General features: G+C 39.5%; 1 protein-coding gene across 4 annotated transcripts; it reads right to left on the bottom strand.

The window, feature by feature from the left end:
• Positions 1-8: 8 nt before the first annotated feature.
• Positions 9-16,266, bottom strand: gpcpd1 (glycerophosphocholine phosphodiesterase 1). 4 transcript variants are annotated; one of them, XM_077553267.1, is made up of 20 exons: positions 16,142-16,266; positions 13,440-13,505; positions 13,137-13,227; positions 12,965-13,049; positions 11,634-11,709; positions 11,076-11,117; positions 9,970-10,093; positions 9,070-9,313; positions 8,837-8,999; positions 8,633-8,765; positions 7,501-7,555; positions 7,323-7,418; positions 7,030-7,104; positions 5,803-5,842; positions 5,637-5,698; positions 5,493-5,558; positions 5,273-5,409; positions 3,821-3,956; positions 3,580-3,740; positions 9-1,192 (listed from the first exon to the last, which is right to left on the bottom strand). In XM_077553267.1, the coding sequence occupies exons 2-20, from the start codon at positions 13,486-13,488 to the stop codon at positions 988-990; spliced, it is 2,040 nt and encodes a 679-aa protein (XP_077409393.1). In that variant the 5' UTR covers positions 13,489-13,505; positions 16,142-16,266; the 3' UTR covers positions 9-987. The 4 variants fall into 4 exon arrangements, with proteins under 4 accessions (XP_077409393.1, XP_077409394.1, XP_077409392.1 ...); XM_077553268.1 differs by lacking the exon at positions 16,142-16,266 and adding an exon at positions 14,777-14,975; XM_077553266.1 differs by lacking the exon at positions 16,142-16,266 and adding an exon at positions 14,324-14,670.
• Positions 16,267-16,376: the final 110 nt, after the last annotated feature.

Here is a 16,376-nt window from a genome sequence, read left to right as displayed (position 1 = left end):
TTAACAGGTTCAGCTTGATTCTTTAATTTAAGTATAGGCTTACCATACTTGTTCACACGCCGTTGCAAAAAATCACTTGTGTGCATCATTACAAGACATTGTGTGATATACATCACCATGCGATAAAGTACAGTACTGGGGCTTGCACTGTTCTGTGGGGAACTAGAAACAATGTAACAGAAGGCAAAGCAAGTCCCCCCCCCCCCCACACACACACACACACCCACCATAAAGGCTCAGAATAATAGTTGCATGACCCAGTATGTCATAAATCATCAGGAGTGGAATCATTGAGTACCACACTCAACTTGTATGAAGTTTAAAAGGTGACGTGTTGCATTTTAACGTTTAAAGTGCAATATAATGATCACCCCTACGTCAGAAATTCATGAAAAGGCCACCTGCACAATCTGCAAAACAACTTCAAACCAAAAGAAGCTAAAATGTAACAAAATACAGGCTAACAAAAAAGAAAAATTTAAGCTCTTATTTGAAAAAGGCTCATTGCCCCTGCTCTAAGTAAATGGTTACATGCAAAAAATAAATGTAAAATAATGGCACATGCTATGACTACATCACCTATCGCTGTCCTGATATATAATTGATTTTTTTTGTTAATAATTTTTGGGTTTATTAGTGTTGAAATACACTTACTGAGTATTTAACAAGTGTTTAAACAATTTACAGCATGTGAGACTAAAAGTAAAAAAAAAAAAAGCAATGTTTTCATTTTTCATTATTTCATACACATTTTATGCTTGCGTTTTTTTTTTTTTTTACGGGTGTTTTCAAATACATCAAGTGTGTATGAAGTGCTGCAATGGCTAATATCACACTTTAAGATCCCTGCTTAAAATCCGGGTTTGCAGACTAAAATGATCGCTACAATCAAACTGTGCGGTGGCCATTTTGTGCGCATAAACGGAGGTGCGTGTGAAAGTCCTAACTCAAAACACACAATCCCTTTTTCGTGAGAACTTGACGGGGCTACGAGGAGCTGAGGCCCGAGTCGGACTCGGCGCTGCCGCTGCAGGCCCGCTCCTTGCCGGCACCGCACGACACCGTGGGGCACGGTATGGAGTAGCAGGAGCAGGCGGGACTGTTGAGGGTCTCCTCTGTGATGACCTCCCGCAAGGAGTGTTGCGCCTCCACCTGGAAGATGTTGGACTGTTCTGCTTGTTCCTCGCAGATCCTGGAGAAACAACAACAACAAAAAAAAATTTGCGATGAGTGCAAGAAATACTTGTATTAACCGGTGTGAGCAACACATTTTCATATGCATGATTTTCATTAAGCTAAAGAGCAGTTTGCATATAAAAGATACCAAAAAAAAATGGGCATGAGGCAAAAAAAAACAAAAAAAAAAAGTATGCTCATGCACCCATTTTTGTTGACTGTAGCAAAAACGCACACAAACCTGCATTCATTTAGTCTAAAATGGCTAACTGCATTCATTCCCTCATGTCACTTCAGGGGCTCCATAGAAAACAGTTTGTTTTATTCACTCCCAGCCATTTTCACTCAAGCAACCCCCTTCGCTCCCGGCTGTTTTATTGGATTGTGACGGATTTTGCAAGGGCCCACAGAATATTGTGTTCTATTGCTATCAAAACATGGAACCTACCAACAGAAAGATTAGAGGCTCTTCTTTCATCAGGAAAAAAATAATAATTTGTATCTGTTTCCGTTTTGCAGCAATTTGCATTAGAATATGCCGAAGTTTCATCAATATTCACAAAACTGTTTTTGCAACATGGCCCTGGCTGATCTCTTATACTCTGCTGCCACCTGCTGGCCGTTTTTTGGTAATAACTACCATTGCTTTAAGACACCTCTTCATGTCAGAAACTACATCGAAGCCTTCTGCAAAAAACATTAAAAAAAAAAAATACGTTTTTGGGAGTGAAAGACAAAGTATTAACTCATTCACTGCCATTGACGGCTATAGACGTCCAAAATTCATTTGAACTATTTCCATTAGTTTAATTTTTTTTCCACTTTTGTTAACAAGAGTATGAAAACCTAGAAAAAAAGTTTTTATTAAAATCAAAATAAAATTTGTGATTAATCGTGAGTTAACTAAAAAATGTAATCGCCTGACGACCTAATTTTAAATCTTTTCTTTTTTTAAATAATCTTTTTTCATAAAAAGAAAAGATTATTAAAAAATTAGGGCATCAGGTGATATTTTTTAAATTGTAATTAATCGCATGACTTCAATAGTTAACTCCCGATTAATCACAAATTTTATATCTGGTCTAAATGTACAAAAAAAATTCCCTAGGTTTTCATACACTTGTTAACAAAAGTGGGAACAAAAAGAAACTAAAAATAGTTCAAATGAATTTTTGACGTCTATGGCCGTCAATGGCAGTGAATGAGTTAAAAAAAAAAAACGTATTTACACGTTTTAAGAGTTTGAATGAGTTAAGCTTGGGCTATGTACATTTACTGAACTGCAGGGTTTATTTCTGAGGCCATTTCATCACTAGCTCCAGCCCGAAATAAACTCAACCATTAACCAAAAACCCAATCCTAATCCCAACCTAACCAGGAACCGAAGCACAATTGGACTTTTTTTTTTTTCTGCATGAATAGCGCACCAACGGAATGGCAAGTAGGATCAAGAGTTCAGAATGGTGCTTATGTGCCAGAAAACTTTTTTTTTCCCTGCCCTGCAGCAATTTTGTGTCTCAATAGATAAGGATATACAAGAGATGCGTATTTTATATCTTGGTCTTTTTTTTTTTTTTTTTTTTTGATATTGTCACAGCCAAGTATCCCAAATGGTGAGGCAGAAGGCTGGTGATCTTTTAAGCTTTTAAAGTAAAGCAAGGCTGTAATCCCTTTTAAGGACTATCATGTTTAACCCCGGCAGGATCACGTGTTGCAGAGATCAAAGCTCAGTGTTCCACTAAAAACTGTGAAGTTAATTAAATAGACATATGATTACTATGCATTTCAAGTTAGCGCTGGGAATTTGGAACGTTTGACAAGACTCATTCGGATTTATGTAGTAACAGCTGTCTAAAGCTTGGCATGGGTTCGAGTGGAAAAGGCATTCAACACACCAAGTGCCTCATGCAAAAGCCATTCATTGACATTTGAAGCAACCCAGCCCGCGGGGAGGTTATGCCACAGTCCATATATAATATATAATGATAAGTCAAGGCAGTTGACCAAATCTTTTATGTTCTTTTGAGGGTTAATAAGTAGCGTATGACACGTCAACTGTCTTGCGTTATCATTGAGGGGACACCCAAGCGCTAAAAATGCCAGAGAGACTTTACAGCAATCTGGGGGACTCGACTCAGGATTTGGCGGGGAGACGTCTGCAATTCTGGTGGGGGTGGGGTGGGGAAAAAAAAAGAAGAGTTAACATGAGGCAATGCTGGATTGAAGTGGAATGTGGAAGGAGGAGCGGAGGAAAGGTCACCCGAGGTTGCTTACAAAACAAACTTGTGAGCCTTGAAAACAGTTTCGGAAATGGAGGTGACCCCTGACCTAGAGCACTGAAAATCAGGTGCTGTAAAAAAAAAAAAAAGAAGGGGGAGGGGGAGGGGGGTGGGGCGTACATACCTGTCATAGATAAGTCCGTCGATGCCCCACTCCCTCAACTTCCTCCTATTCTCGTGCTCGTTGTTGTCGTCTCCCCAGCTGAACACCACCAGGCCTTTGCCCTGCGCCTCCCCAATGAGGTTGACGTTGGTCAGCAGCTCCTCAGTGTGAGCGCTGATGCCCTGGGTGGGACATTTGTTGTTATCCAGATCCCTGGAATAGCGCTCATTTTAAAAAAGGGGGGGGGACGAGGGGCTCGTACTAGGATGTCCTCGCTCTGAGCGAAGCTCATGGCGATCTCGGTGGTCTGGCAGCGGATGTCCATCAGCTCCGGATACTTTTTGGAGATGCCCTGCGTCAGGAAAAGGATGGGGTACTTGTTTTGCTTGCGGCGCACCCTGAGGGACACACACGGGAAGAAATATTGATATGGATCTACTGTGCAAAACAGCCGGCGGTTATTTAGTTAGGACATGGGTAGTCTGTGCAAGTTAAGTAGTTCATTGGGGGTTACGTTTAGTTGCAACATATAAGATAGTTAGCATTCAGTTAAGGCAGGAAGGGTGGTGACCAACCTTGCTAGTTGGGGAGTTAAACTAGTTGGGTTAGATGAAGATGGGACAAATTAGTGCTGTCACTATCGAATATTTTTTAGAATCGATTATTCAATTGATTAATCGGATTCATTTTAATTTTGCATTTAAGTGTATTACAAAAGCATTTTTTCCCTGATGATTGTTTGTTAACAAGTAATTGTTTTTTATTTTGTACATCATATTAGTATATTGATTTAAAAAAAAGAAAGAAAAAGGATTGATGTACTATGTTACCGGTTCGATCATTGTTTTCCAAAGTAAAAACAGATGTTTGTGAATGTCTTACTTTGATTAAACACACAATCAGTCTTCTTTCATGAAGAACTACAGAAATCAGTGAACAATTACTGCTGATATGCTGAAATCAGAGGATTTGGACAATTTTAAATTACACTTTTTTTTCTCCAAACGATTACTCGATTATTAATATAGTCGTCAATTAATTTGATAATCGATTACTTGTCGATTAATCTTGACAGCTATGTGTCAAATTCATATAAAACTGTTAAGTCAGTTGACTAGTTAAATTAATTTAAGTTAAAATAAACAAAGTAACATTAAGATAGTTAACTGAAAAGTTACTATTTAACTTGTTAGTTGCTAGTTAATAGTTGCTGATTATTATTTTTTTATAAGTTTGTTAAAAAAAATACAGCTGTTAAATTTGCTTAAAATCATTACATCATCAATACATTCAATTTAAATAAATAAGTGCATTAGTCATGCTAAATTACAGCTAGTTTGTTAGTTCAATGAATGTGACTTGTAAGTTAGACCATTTAAAATGAAATTGTTTCGGTAAGATTAATGCATTCTAGTTAAGTTAATAAATTAGTCATGCTAAATTAGAGCTAGTTTGTTACTTGGATAAAGGCGACTAAATTTAGACCAGTTAACATTAAATCAGTTGAATGAGTTGACATTAAGCAAGTTAACTTCATGCTAGCTTAATTCATGTTTGTTTAAATAGTATAATTTTGTTTCAATTATTTGGAAGTTAGTTAACCTAAAGCGAGTCACATTTAAATGTTTGCCAATTGAGTATTTCAGTAAAGTTTGTTTGTCAGTTTGACTGATCAAGTCGTTCTGTTATAAATTGAAGCGCTATATAAGCTTACATGGAGCAGACATCGGGGTCGAAGCAAGAGAAGACGATACGTCGTTTGCCTCCTTCTCGCAGAACGCAGGACAAAATGATGTCTATGAACTTGTTCATATTGAAATAGGACGACATGTTGCCTTCCCATGACCCATCCTGTCGGCACAAACCAACGATTAACACTTTCCTGTACATTTGGGTTTTCCTTTCTCCGTTTTTTTTTTTTTTTAACATGTCACCTTCATCTGGCAGATCCATTTGAGCTCAATGTTGAAGCCCACTTGCTCCGGGAGAGCGTGGAAGAGCTGCGGCGGGACGGAGAGGAAGGATTTCAATCAATGGAGAGAAGTCAAAACAAGTGATTGATGCTCACTTTTCGATACCTGCGAAAGCGACGGGAAGGGCTGATGCTCGTCAATCTCGTCAATCTCGTCCTCCATCACGTCTGAAACAAAAAAAAAAAACACCGCTCCGTCAGATGCGTTCCGTTCATTCCGTGTCACGTGTGAATCAGCTTTTGAAAAAAGAGAGAGAGAGAAAAAAACAGACCTTTGAGATCGCTTTCCTTCATGGCGGTGACGTGAGCCAGCTGAGTAAACAACACAAACACGACACGCACTAAACGGAAAAGCCTTGAAAACGCCACAGCAATCTCACAAGTGTGCACTAACACAGTTTTAACCTTTGTGCTTCATATTATAACTGTCAACAATAAAAATTATTAGGGCCCGACCGATATGCACTGTTTGAGGCCGATACCGATTTTTGGCAGGAAAAATATATATATAAAATGCATAAAATTAACTTTTGCTATTAAGATTTACTCTTTGAATGACAAGTCCATAGCATGACCTTATCAACAAATTTCATGAATGATACAAGATTATTGTATAGATTAATGTGTCAATAATAAAACCATTCCTACTTGTTTACAACCGCTGTACTGTATATGGTTAGAGTACATAATTGGGCTGGAAAAATAGCAATTATTTGATTGAGATTGAAATCATGATTTAAACCATGTCATTTCAAAATTTTGAATTTTTTAAATGACTAAAGCTGCTCAACTACTTAAACGTGTCATCGTAGGGATGAGTCAAATAATAGCAACCGAAAAAAACAAATACTGACTGTTCCTGTGAGTTTTGGCCTCTTGGGGGCAGTGTGGTGCCGTGTATCCATGGTTTACACACTTAAAGTGAGTACAGAAGAAAGTTACGATTAAATTCTATTCAAATAATTCGTTTTTCACACATTGGGAAGAATTTGTGCCTTTGCGTAGTGTTATCTTACTTGTGTGTATGTGTTACCATGGGCGTTTGTGTGTGAATATTCGTTATTTAAGGGGGAAAAACACTCTCGAGGTTGATGCTAACTTCCGGTTAGCATTTGAATGGGATCCTCCCTTGGCTTTTAGCATTAGCGCCAGGCTAGCGATGTTTTAAAAACAAAGCATGTTGTGTATTTAAATATACAGTGGGGATGTCATTAAACAGCTTAAAGAACGCGTGGGGGGGGGGCAACAGAATAACCAGAAAACCATACGCTACACACTTGCTAGCTGCTAATGCTACGTGAGCAAAATGGTGTGTTCAGGGTACTTTCAAAGCGTCAGAAACTTTGGGTTTCATCAATAACGTTTATAACATTTTATGGGGAAAATAAATCGGCCATTTGGCCCAATTGGCGGCCAATTAATCAGTCGGGCCCTAAAAATTATTGCTATGAAAAATATATATATAAATAAATAAATCATCTGAGGTGTGTGGTGTTTACCTTCAGAAGCTGCAGCTGATCAAATGTCAAATCTTTCACAGGCACCTCAATTAGCTCGAGAGTCTGGTCATTTTTCTGAAAAAAAAAGAAAAAAAAAGACGCACAACGGACATCCAAGTCAAGCTAAAGGATTGTTTTTCACATTTGGCATGCGTATAATTCTACATGACTGTGTAAAAGTCACTGTGACCAAGGTTGCTTGTACGTAGAGATAGCGAATAGCAAATAGCTAACCTCCCCCCATTGCTGAATGTTACCGTGTCAAATTTGTAAGCTCAATTCAAGGTCATTACCTTCTTCTTGGTAGCGATGCAGCACGTCAGGTCGTGGTACACGATGGGCACGGCGTCCTTGGAGAGGTGGACGTCGAACTCCACGTAGGCGGCCCCCTGCGTGTGTCCAAACATAAGCGTGTGGTTTTCAACATTGCCACTGCACAAAAGGTCGCGCTGCCTTGGTCAAGAGACATACGTGCTTGGCGGCGCTCTTAAACGAAGCGATGGTGTTCTCTCGCACCCTGTGATGCCTGAAAAACATAAATAGTGCATTTTGAGAAGCTGACGAGCATACCTAATATGCTCTCAAAACAGTCTACCGGTAATATACATTTCAAACTCATCTTAGAGACAAGGTAAGGTGCGTAACTTCAATATACTTCCTTGACACCAATTGCCACCTCTCTGGCGGCACCTTAAGGTGGGATAGTTATGGAGGACCAAAAATGCCAAAATAAAGAATAAAAAATAATAATAATAAATAAATAAATGTGAAAATAAAAACGGATACAAAAATATAATTCAATATTTAAATATAAAAAAATATATATAAATGGAAATAAAAATGACAAAAATATATACACATAAATAAAAATTTAAAAAGGCATTTGAAGAACTACAAATATAAACATAAATGTGGAAATAAATTCCAAATTAAATATATAAATAAATTTAAATGTCAATCAAACAAAAACGCTCAGCTCTCGTATTAATTTATTTCATGCTGCGTACGCTGTCAGCATCAAATGCGTCATGAAATGTTATTCAAATGAGGGTGCTTGTCCACTGTCGCCGAACTCGACAACTTCACAAGGTCCATTGTTTCTTTCGTGTGTGTAAATTCTCCCTTGCTGTGAGCCCCACATAGACTGAAATGTCGATCGGCTAATAGTTCAACCCAGGACAAACTTAGGACCGCCCCCTCATTTGAATAACATTTCATTAAAAATGTAATGCTAATAGTGTCTGCAGCATGAAATACATATGAGAGCAGAGCGTTTTTGTTTATTGATTGACATTTAAATCTATTTTTATTTTTTGAATCTAGTTTTTTTTATTTTTGCATTTTTTTGTACTTTTATATATTTTAGCTGTTTTTATTTTTATTTTTTGAATCTAGTTTTTTTATTTTTGCATTTATTTGTACTTTTATATATTTTAGCTGTTTTTATTTCCATTTATATTATTTTTTTTCTATTTAATGTTTTAATTTTTAATATTAATTTTTTTTATTTTGCCATTTTTGGTCCTCCATAACAGTGAGCGTAGGTTCCACAGATAAACACAAATGAGGAACGACGACGAGGGCGGGGCTTTGTTGTACATACTTGGCGGCGGTGTGCGTGCTGCCAGCTCCCCGGTGGCCCACATTCAGGGACCTTCCTTTCTTCCAGTACTTGGTGAAGGTGGCGCTCATGTCACACTGCAACCCCGGGATTGGCCTGATCACCAGGTAGTCCACTGCAATGCGACAAATGGTTAAGGCTTCTTCCTCATTGTCGTCTCGTCCTCCATCTTTTCACATTCCTTACCCCGCACTTTGCCAATGGTCTGCCTGGAGTTGCGCCCCATGATGGGCAGCGTGACCAGGCCGTGGTCCCTGCCGCTCTCCAGGAAGGTGGAGGAGAGGAGGCAGGCGGTGCCCACGTGCCCCGGGAGAACGTCGCCCTGGACCACGTGCTCGCCCAGATCCTCCTGCAAGTGCCGCTATTAGAAGAAGCCTTTCAAAGTCTTCGTCACATCGACCCAGGTGGGTTTTTCTTGCCTCGAAGAACTCAAAGGTGAGCTCCAGGTTGTCGGGGTCCATGCTGTGGATGCTGTACTCTGTCCACTGCGAGGGCGCCAGGGCGTAGCCGCACTCGGGTTGCGAGTGGCGGGACTTGTAGCATTTGGGGCTGATCATGCTGGTCTCCAGGGTGGTGTGCGGGGATGTCGGGCTGTGTGAGTTCTCAGCCTCCTCCTCATCCTCTTCATCTTCCTCCTCAACGCCCTCCAGCGTCAGTTTGATCCTGGAAAGATACAAGCTACGTTACAAGGCAGTTCTCATTTGGTTTATTTCGAAAAAACGTAAAAACACGTTCTATTTTAAATATTGGCATGGTCTCAAAAATATTTATACGGTTTTTATGCTAGAGCATAGAGCATTGTTGCAGCTTCTGGCCTGTAGAGGTCGCTTAAAGCAATGGTAGTTATTACAAAAAACGGCCAGCAGGTGACATCAGAGTATAAGAGATCAGCCAGGGCCATGTTGCAAAAAGCTCTTTGTGAATAATGATGAAACTTAGCTATATTCTAATGCTAACTGCTGCAAAACGGAAAACCGATACAAATATAATACTTTTAGGTTCCATGTTTTTATAGCAATAGAACACAATAGTCTGTGGACCTTGCAAAATCAGTCACAATCCAGTAAAACAGCCGGGAGCAAAGGGGGTTGCTTCAGTGAAAATGGCTGGGAGTGAATGAGTTAAAAACAAAGCCAACTCCTGAGCATGATGTAAAACACATTTATGTTCCATCAAGGGAGACAAAACATTTGAGACTCAGCGGGGGAAACGCCTGCTAAGTGTTTGTGTTTTATTACAAATGAAGGAGGAGTCATGTTGTCGCTCTAGGCTGAAAATGTTCTCCCAAGAGTGTGTTGGAAATTTAAGATTTGGCCTACCTGAAACGGGACTTCTTGAATTTCTTCTTGGTGATGGACACCGGAGACGTCTTGGAATAGTGCAGACGCAAGCGAATCTCCGTCTGGCACGTGAGCCAGCCGATGTCGACACTCTTGACCCCATCTAGGGCGCGGGCGGACACAGTAAATAAGCGTGGCCACATTTTTCCGCGGCAGTTGCTGACAATGAAGATTATCGGATGGGGCTTTTTGAAATGAGGAAGGACATCTTTTATGCTTAATTTCAGTTCTGTGTTAATCTAAGGGCCTCACACAATGTGACGATGTAAAATAAACATTTTGTATTGTTTTATTGTTTTATAGACAAATTTTGAAAAGTTCAAAGGGGATTGTAAACCCAAACATTTTCTTTACAATAATGTTATATGCGCCCCCACTAGTATAACCACAACATTATAATTAATATTGGGTTTGTGGAATACGAATTAAGCGGCCATTTTGTCTTGTACTGCCACTTGCTGTTAACTGAAAATGACATCGCAGTTGTTCAGGGCTTGGGAAACGACCAATCACGGCTCAGCTTGCGAACGTCACATGACCAAACTCAGGTAACAGGTGAACCATGATTGGTCGTTAGCTGATCCTTGAGTGTTTGTGATGCCATTTTCAGTCGAAAGCAAGTGGCAAAATGGCTGCCCCTTGTGATGCATTGCAATGGGTGGATTTTGCTGTTTCATTCATATTCCGCATATGCAATATTAATCAGAATACCATGTATAGAAAATATTATTGTAAAGAATTTTTTGGGATTGAATTCCTCTTTTAAGAAAAAAAAAAAGCTTTCTAAGGTAGTGGCATTTCCTCCTTAACAGTTTTAGAGGTATGGTATTTATTATGGTGGGGATAATCATGCTATTTTACATTTAAAATGAACAGCAAAAAAATTATTTACTTAATCCCCAATATTATTTTTAAGGTAAAAAACAAATTAGATTTTTACCGGACAGTGACAATAAAAATCAATTAAATAGACACTCATCTTAAAAAAAAATATAAAACTTGCTGACTCATCTGGTGATGAATTTGGGGATGTTATATTTTCGAGCTATTTGATGACATTTTGTTATTTTGACTATTAGACTTACTGTGAATTCCAAACTGCCCGTCGTCGACACTCAGGTGAGATGCTGTAAATGAAGTATAACAGCATTAGAAGAAGCAGAGAAAAAATGGGATTTACTGCCCCTGCTTGGCAGTATAAGTGTTAATAGTTACTAGCTTAATAATAATAATAATACAATTAGAATGTTAGTTAACATTGAATTGCAACTATTAAAAGGACATGCTCTGAACATGATGCCTTGGCCTCTCACCCGCTAACCCCACCAGATATAAAAAGAAAAGCATTCACAACCAAGAATAATCACGTAACACTAATTTAGGGTGTGGTGACAAACGTGTTTATGCAAAAGTCTTATCTAGAACTAGCTTGATCTACAAGAGCAAACACATGGCAGCATTGTGCTTGTTACCCCAAGCAACTACTGCAGCGTTTACTGTGTGACAAAAGCTCGTTCCAGAAAGAATCCTAGCTCATCGCTTTCATAAGCCAACAAGTGACTCTTTTTTTTTTGTTTAACTCTACAAGGAGTTTATTAACACGCTTTGCCCAAGCCAAGCACATGGTGCGCCTGTTGTCATACCTGTGGGGCTCACGGTGCGGGGATGATGATGGCTCTCCCACACATTGACTATCACCTGACAAGGCTCGCCCGCACTCTGCAAGTACAATGTTTGTTGTTGGGGCTTTTTTTCCCACAATTTTAATGCACACAGCATGAGTAAAATGTCTGCTCCTCAAGTCATCTCTGGCTCAGACTAGACCATCGGTCACCTTGGGCGGAGGGTGCATATCTGAAAAGTGGGGGGTTGTTAGAGAAGATGAAAACATGGAAATACTTTCCTCCCCTCAGCCCTCGCACCTCTTTCCGCCACAGATAAAGCATTTTGACAACATTCTAATTTTGAAGTACCATCACTTATTTGTGCAAAAATATATATATATATATATATTAATAAATACACAAAAATATTTTATCAACAGTTTAGTCTACCTGTGCACATAGCGAAACACAGCATTAGCTTATCTTGTTATTTATGGTAGTAAAGTTCACGCGGGCGGCAAAAATAAGATTCCCCTAGATAATTATTCTCAAGACATTCATAGGAAGTGAAGGTCAATATTAAAAAAAAATTGTTTTGGAGAATGATTCAGTAATTCACAGTCACAACAGGAAAAACAAGATTGTTCCTGGGCCTGCCAAAAGACATCCATGGCATCGGCTAGATAGTGCTTGGACATGTCACAAGATGGAAAACAAGTATGCTTAGTCATGTTGGCAGAATTAAATCTTTGCTCTAGGCAAGGAACAGGGAGAGGCTGTTTACGGCATTTTAAAGGATGCAACAGTGAATTATTGTATTTGCCTATAGCAGTGGTGGCCTAGTTCGGTCCTCGAGAGCCACTATCCAGCCTGTATTCCATGTCTCCCTCCTTCAGCGCAGCTGAATCTAATGATCAGCTCATCAGCAAGCTTTGCAGAAGCCTGAAAACGATCCTGATCACGAATCAGGAGTGTTAGTGGAGAGAAACTTGGAAAACAGGCTGGATTGTGCCTCTAGAGGACCGAATTTGGCCACCCCTGGTCTATAGGAACTATCAGAAATGGAAATTTGTATTACCATTCTTTCTTTCAAAAAACTACCATACTCAGCCTTTGATGACACATTGTTGCTAACGTTTAATTGTCCACACAGAGACTTGGGAATTTTTTTTATGTGCCTGGTAGGAGTGTCTCTCAACAGAAAACATCACCGACATTCCTTTCCTTTCCTGTTCTAGAGGTATACAGTAAGTACACTTTTAGACTTAACATCGCAACTTTTCCACACATTTTCTTCACACCTGATTACAACTTCACTATTACATGACATTTGACTTAAGGGATCAGTGCATTAACAGAAGACAACTCACTTTTGCCTCTAGGAAGAAGCCCTTGAAGTAGCGGTACTTGACCTCGACTCCCCTTGGAATAGCGACAGTTGTCGTCCATGTATTCCTGAAGGAGTAAGGGAGGACGTTGCAGTCACGATGAAAACAAACAAACATTTTTGTGGAATTGTAGAACAATCAATTTTACACAAACCCTTCATCACTCAGGGCGTTCAAGACCACCGCTTTTTGGTGGCTCCAGCTGCCGAGGGATTCGCAGCTCCCAACCACGGCAATCACCTCGCCTGAAAAACATTCAGGAGTGTACATTTTGAAAAATAAAGATGACACAGCACAAAAAACAACAGTCAACCACCCTCGCTGTTCGCTGGTGTTAGGGACCAAGCAATAGCAAATATATTTAGTTGAAACCCGAAATTAGAGTAGGTGACTTTGCAAATCTGACGGGGTTGAGTGTATTTGTACTTTTATGTTGTGACGGCCGGGTTGCACAAACCTGGACATGTTTCTCCTCTGACAGTCAGGGTCACTTGGGAGTCCTCCATTGTTGACAGTCTAACAACTGGCACACGCCAACGAGGGAACATACAGTACATTATTTCGTGTACATACGTCACTCAAATAGTCACGTGCAATGTAAATGTTGTCAATAGCACACATTTAGAAATTACGGTGACGAGGTTATTTGAAATAAATACATTTGACCCAAATGAACTCTATGCACAAATAGCCGTGACATATTTGCGGGAAAATCTCAGTAAAGGCATTGCATCTGCTTCAAAATATTGACGAGGCAGAGATCGTCGGACCCCGTCGACGAAGAGGAGAAGACTTGGACGATGAGGAGGCTAAAGCATCATTAGCAGAGCTCAAGCCGTTAAATTTACGGCTCTGGGTGATCTAATTAGTAGTTTTAAAATTCTGATAGACATAGTATTAAAGCAAGGCGCGACTCCTGTTCTTCGTGGGTTAAATATTTAGGCTTAGACTTTTACATCACATCAACAGTACACTCCGCACCGCACCGGAAGGTTGGGTGCACTCATACGTCGAATGCGGAAGTTATTTGTGCATATAGTCCATTCCCGCTTGTACTGAAAGTCCTTTAAAGTGCTATACCGTTACTCTGGTCAGGTTATTGAATAAAGGCACATTTTCATTATTTCGAGTAAGTATGTACATCATGTAAATGCTATTGAAAACACACATTTACATTAATGGTGATCGCGGATTTTTTGGGGTAAATAAAATGCCAACGTGCATTAATGTCACGCAAATCCCCGGATGTACGGTCGGTGACCGGTATAACAAATGGACAAATTGCACATTATTTCCAGTACAGTATTTAGAACGTGTAAACCTAGTATGATCCTTAATTACCTTCTTAAGCGGCGATGGAAAGGTTCAGGATGGAGGAGAGGACAGTTGGTTAGGTTACAAAGGCATCTTTATGCGCGGTCACGAACCTCGCCACGAGCCTTCCAAGCCATCGCCGTCCAAGCGACCACCACCGAACAATACCGCCGACATTAACTCGGATTAATCAAAATTATCAAATCAAAAAATAAACGCAGTAACGCCCGGGGCGTGATACGAACCGCAGCTAAGTGAACAAATCAAATAACAGTGCAGCAGACGAGACGAAAGAGACAATATAACGGATATGCTTTCAAAGTAAAACATATGCCACGTTGAAATGGATATTTTATGTAATTTATTGTCAAAACTCTTGACATTACAAGTACACTAGTTTAATCGAAATAATAAACTTGACTTTTTAATAATTTTCTCTTGCAAACAACACATCTGTGTCTTTTATTTTGATAGCCCCACCTCGCCGTTAGTCGCTTTGTTTTTTCCGCTTCTCCCTCGCCACCCCATCTGTAAACAAGCTGTAACCGCCTCGCGCTGGATAGCAGTTCATCATCTATAGTTTCGATAACAAGGCCGGGCCACAACTTTCGCGTTTTAGTAATCGTGCTCACGTGTTTAGCGGGGCAAAGTCTCGTCTTTTCTCTTTCTCTCTTTTTTTTTTTTAAGTGTCAAACAAATCGCAGTGACTGTGATGCGTTTGGGCTTATCTGTGGTGATCGTAAAACAGTTTCATTTCGTCCAAATCAAAAGAGTGATCACACTTTGAATTTAGTTGACGTCATAATGCTTAGTTGGCTTTAGCCACGCAACAAGTAATCGTTACCACGGCTAAAAGTGAACCGGAAACTGAGCTTCCCAGGGATCCTTTAAAGATGAACGAGTCCTTGAGGTTTTAAACCAGTTTCAGTTAGCAACTTGATATTTGGTAGGCATGTCTACCAATAAGTAGGGAAGTTGTGGAAAAAGGGGACACCCGATCAAGGGACTTAAGAGTCAAGCCTGACATCACTCATACCCCAGGCAAATTTTGAATATGTGGACATTTTAGCATGACAAAATCCCAAAAGACATTGTAAAAGTGGTTAAGAAGTGGTTCAGTTGAAAATCTGTGGAGGGAACTAATGATTAGGGTGATAAGAAGAGCTCATCGCTAAAGATGAATAGCAATATCCGCCGAGTCATGTTTTATTTGCAGTAACAGCCTTTTGGCTTTTCTATTGATTTTTTAGGCGAAAGGGTATGAATAATTTTGGACGTGCCACTTTTTGTTCAAATGTATATAAAAGGTGAGATTTTTTTTTATACAAAGAGAGAGAGAAAGAGAGACTAATGCAATGTATGTCCCTCATCACAAAACAAACTGAACTTAGAGTAATGTTCATTATTCAGCTAGTCTCACACACTGTGAACTACAAACAGACATACATGTTTTATTTGCAGTAATAGCCATAATAATAAAGGCTTTTCTATTGATTTTTTAGGCGAAAGGGTATGAATAATTATGGACGTGCCACTTTTTGTTCAAATGTATATAAAAGGTGAGGGGTTTTTTTTATACAAAGAGAGAGAGAAAGAGAGACTGTAATGCAATGTATGTCCCTCATCACAAAACAAACTGAACTTAGTGTAATGTTCATTATTCAGCTAGTCACACACACTGTGAACTACAGACATACACTAAAAAACAATAAGATACAAACATGGCGTGGCAACATGTAACTTTTCTAGAAAAACGTCACCCACAATTACGTACGTACTGCAAAGTCACAGACTTGCTAGGTTATATAAAAAGCCATCATGTGATACAAGTGTCGTTGTACATACCTTCTTGTTATTTTTTTTTTTGTTCAATTTGATGTAGAAATGTCTGAAAATCTCGCTGTTTTTCGTCGTGACTTACTGACTTCCCTGGCTTCCATGACTAAAATTACCGTAATGGCAGTACTTTTCTATAAAGCACAAGGGCTTAGCTTTCAGACACCATTGGAATTTTTCATAGCACAAACGGTGCCGGAGTTACGGTAATCCAAAGTGCACTCGTGGAAGTGTACAGGCGGTG

Source organism: Vanacampus margaritifer, chromosome 19 (genome assembly GCF_051991255.1).
Source record: "Vanacampus margaritifer isolate UIUO_Vmar chromosome 19, RoL_Vmar_1.0, whole genome shotgun sequence".
Lineage (NCBI taxonomy): Eukaryota > Metazoa > Chordata > Actinopteri > Syngnathiformes > Syngnathidae > Vanacampus > Vanacampus margaritifer.
This window is presented reverse-complemented; position numbering and strand designations above follow the sequence as displayed.

What these genes read in the sequence shown, in the direction of transcription:
- gpcpd1 (XM_077553267.1), bottom strand. Translation starts at nt 13,488, where the DNA reads ATGGAGGACTCCCAAGTGACCCTGACTGTCAGAGGAGAAACATGTCCA. An exon ending in AACGCCCTGAGTGATGAAGG is followed by an intron (nt 13,050 to 13,136) that starts GTTTGTGTAAAA and finishes TTACTCCTTCAG; the next exon opens with GAATACATGGACGACAACTG. An exon ending in CCTTCCCGTCGCTTTCGCAG is followed by an intron (nt 5,559 to 5,636) that starts GTATCGAAAAGT and finishes GTCCCGCCGCAG; the next exon opens with CTCTTCCACGCTCTCCCGGA.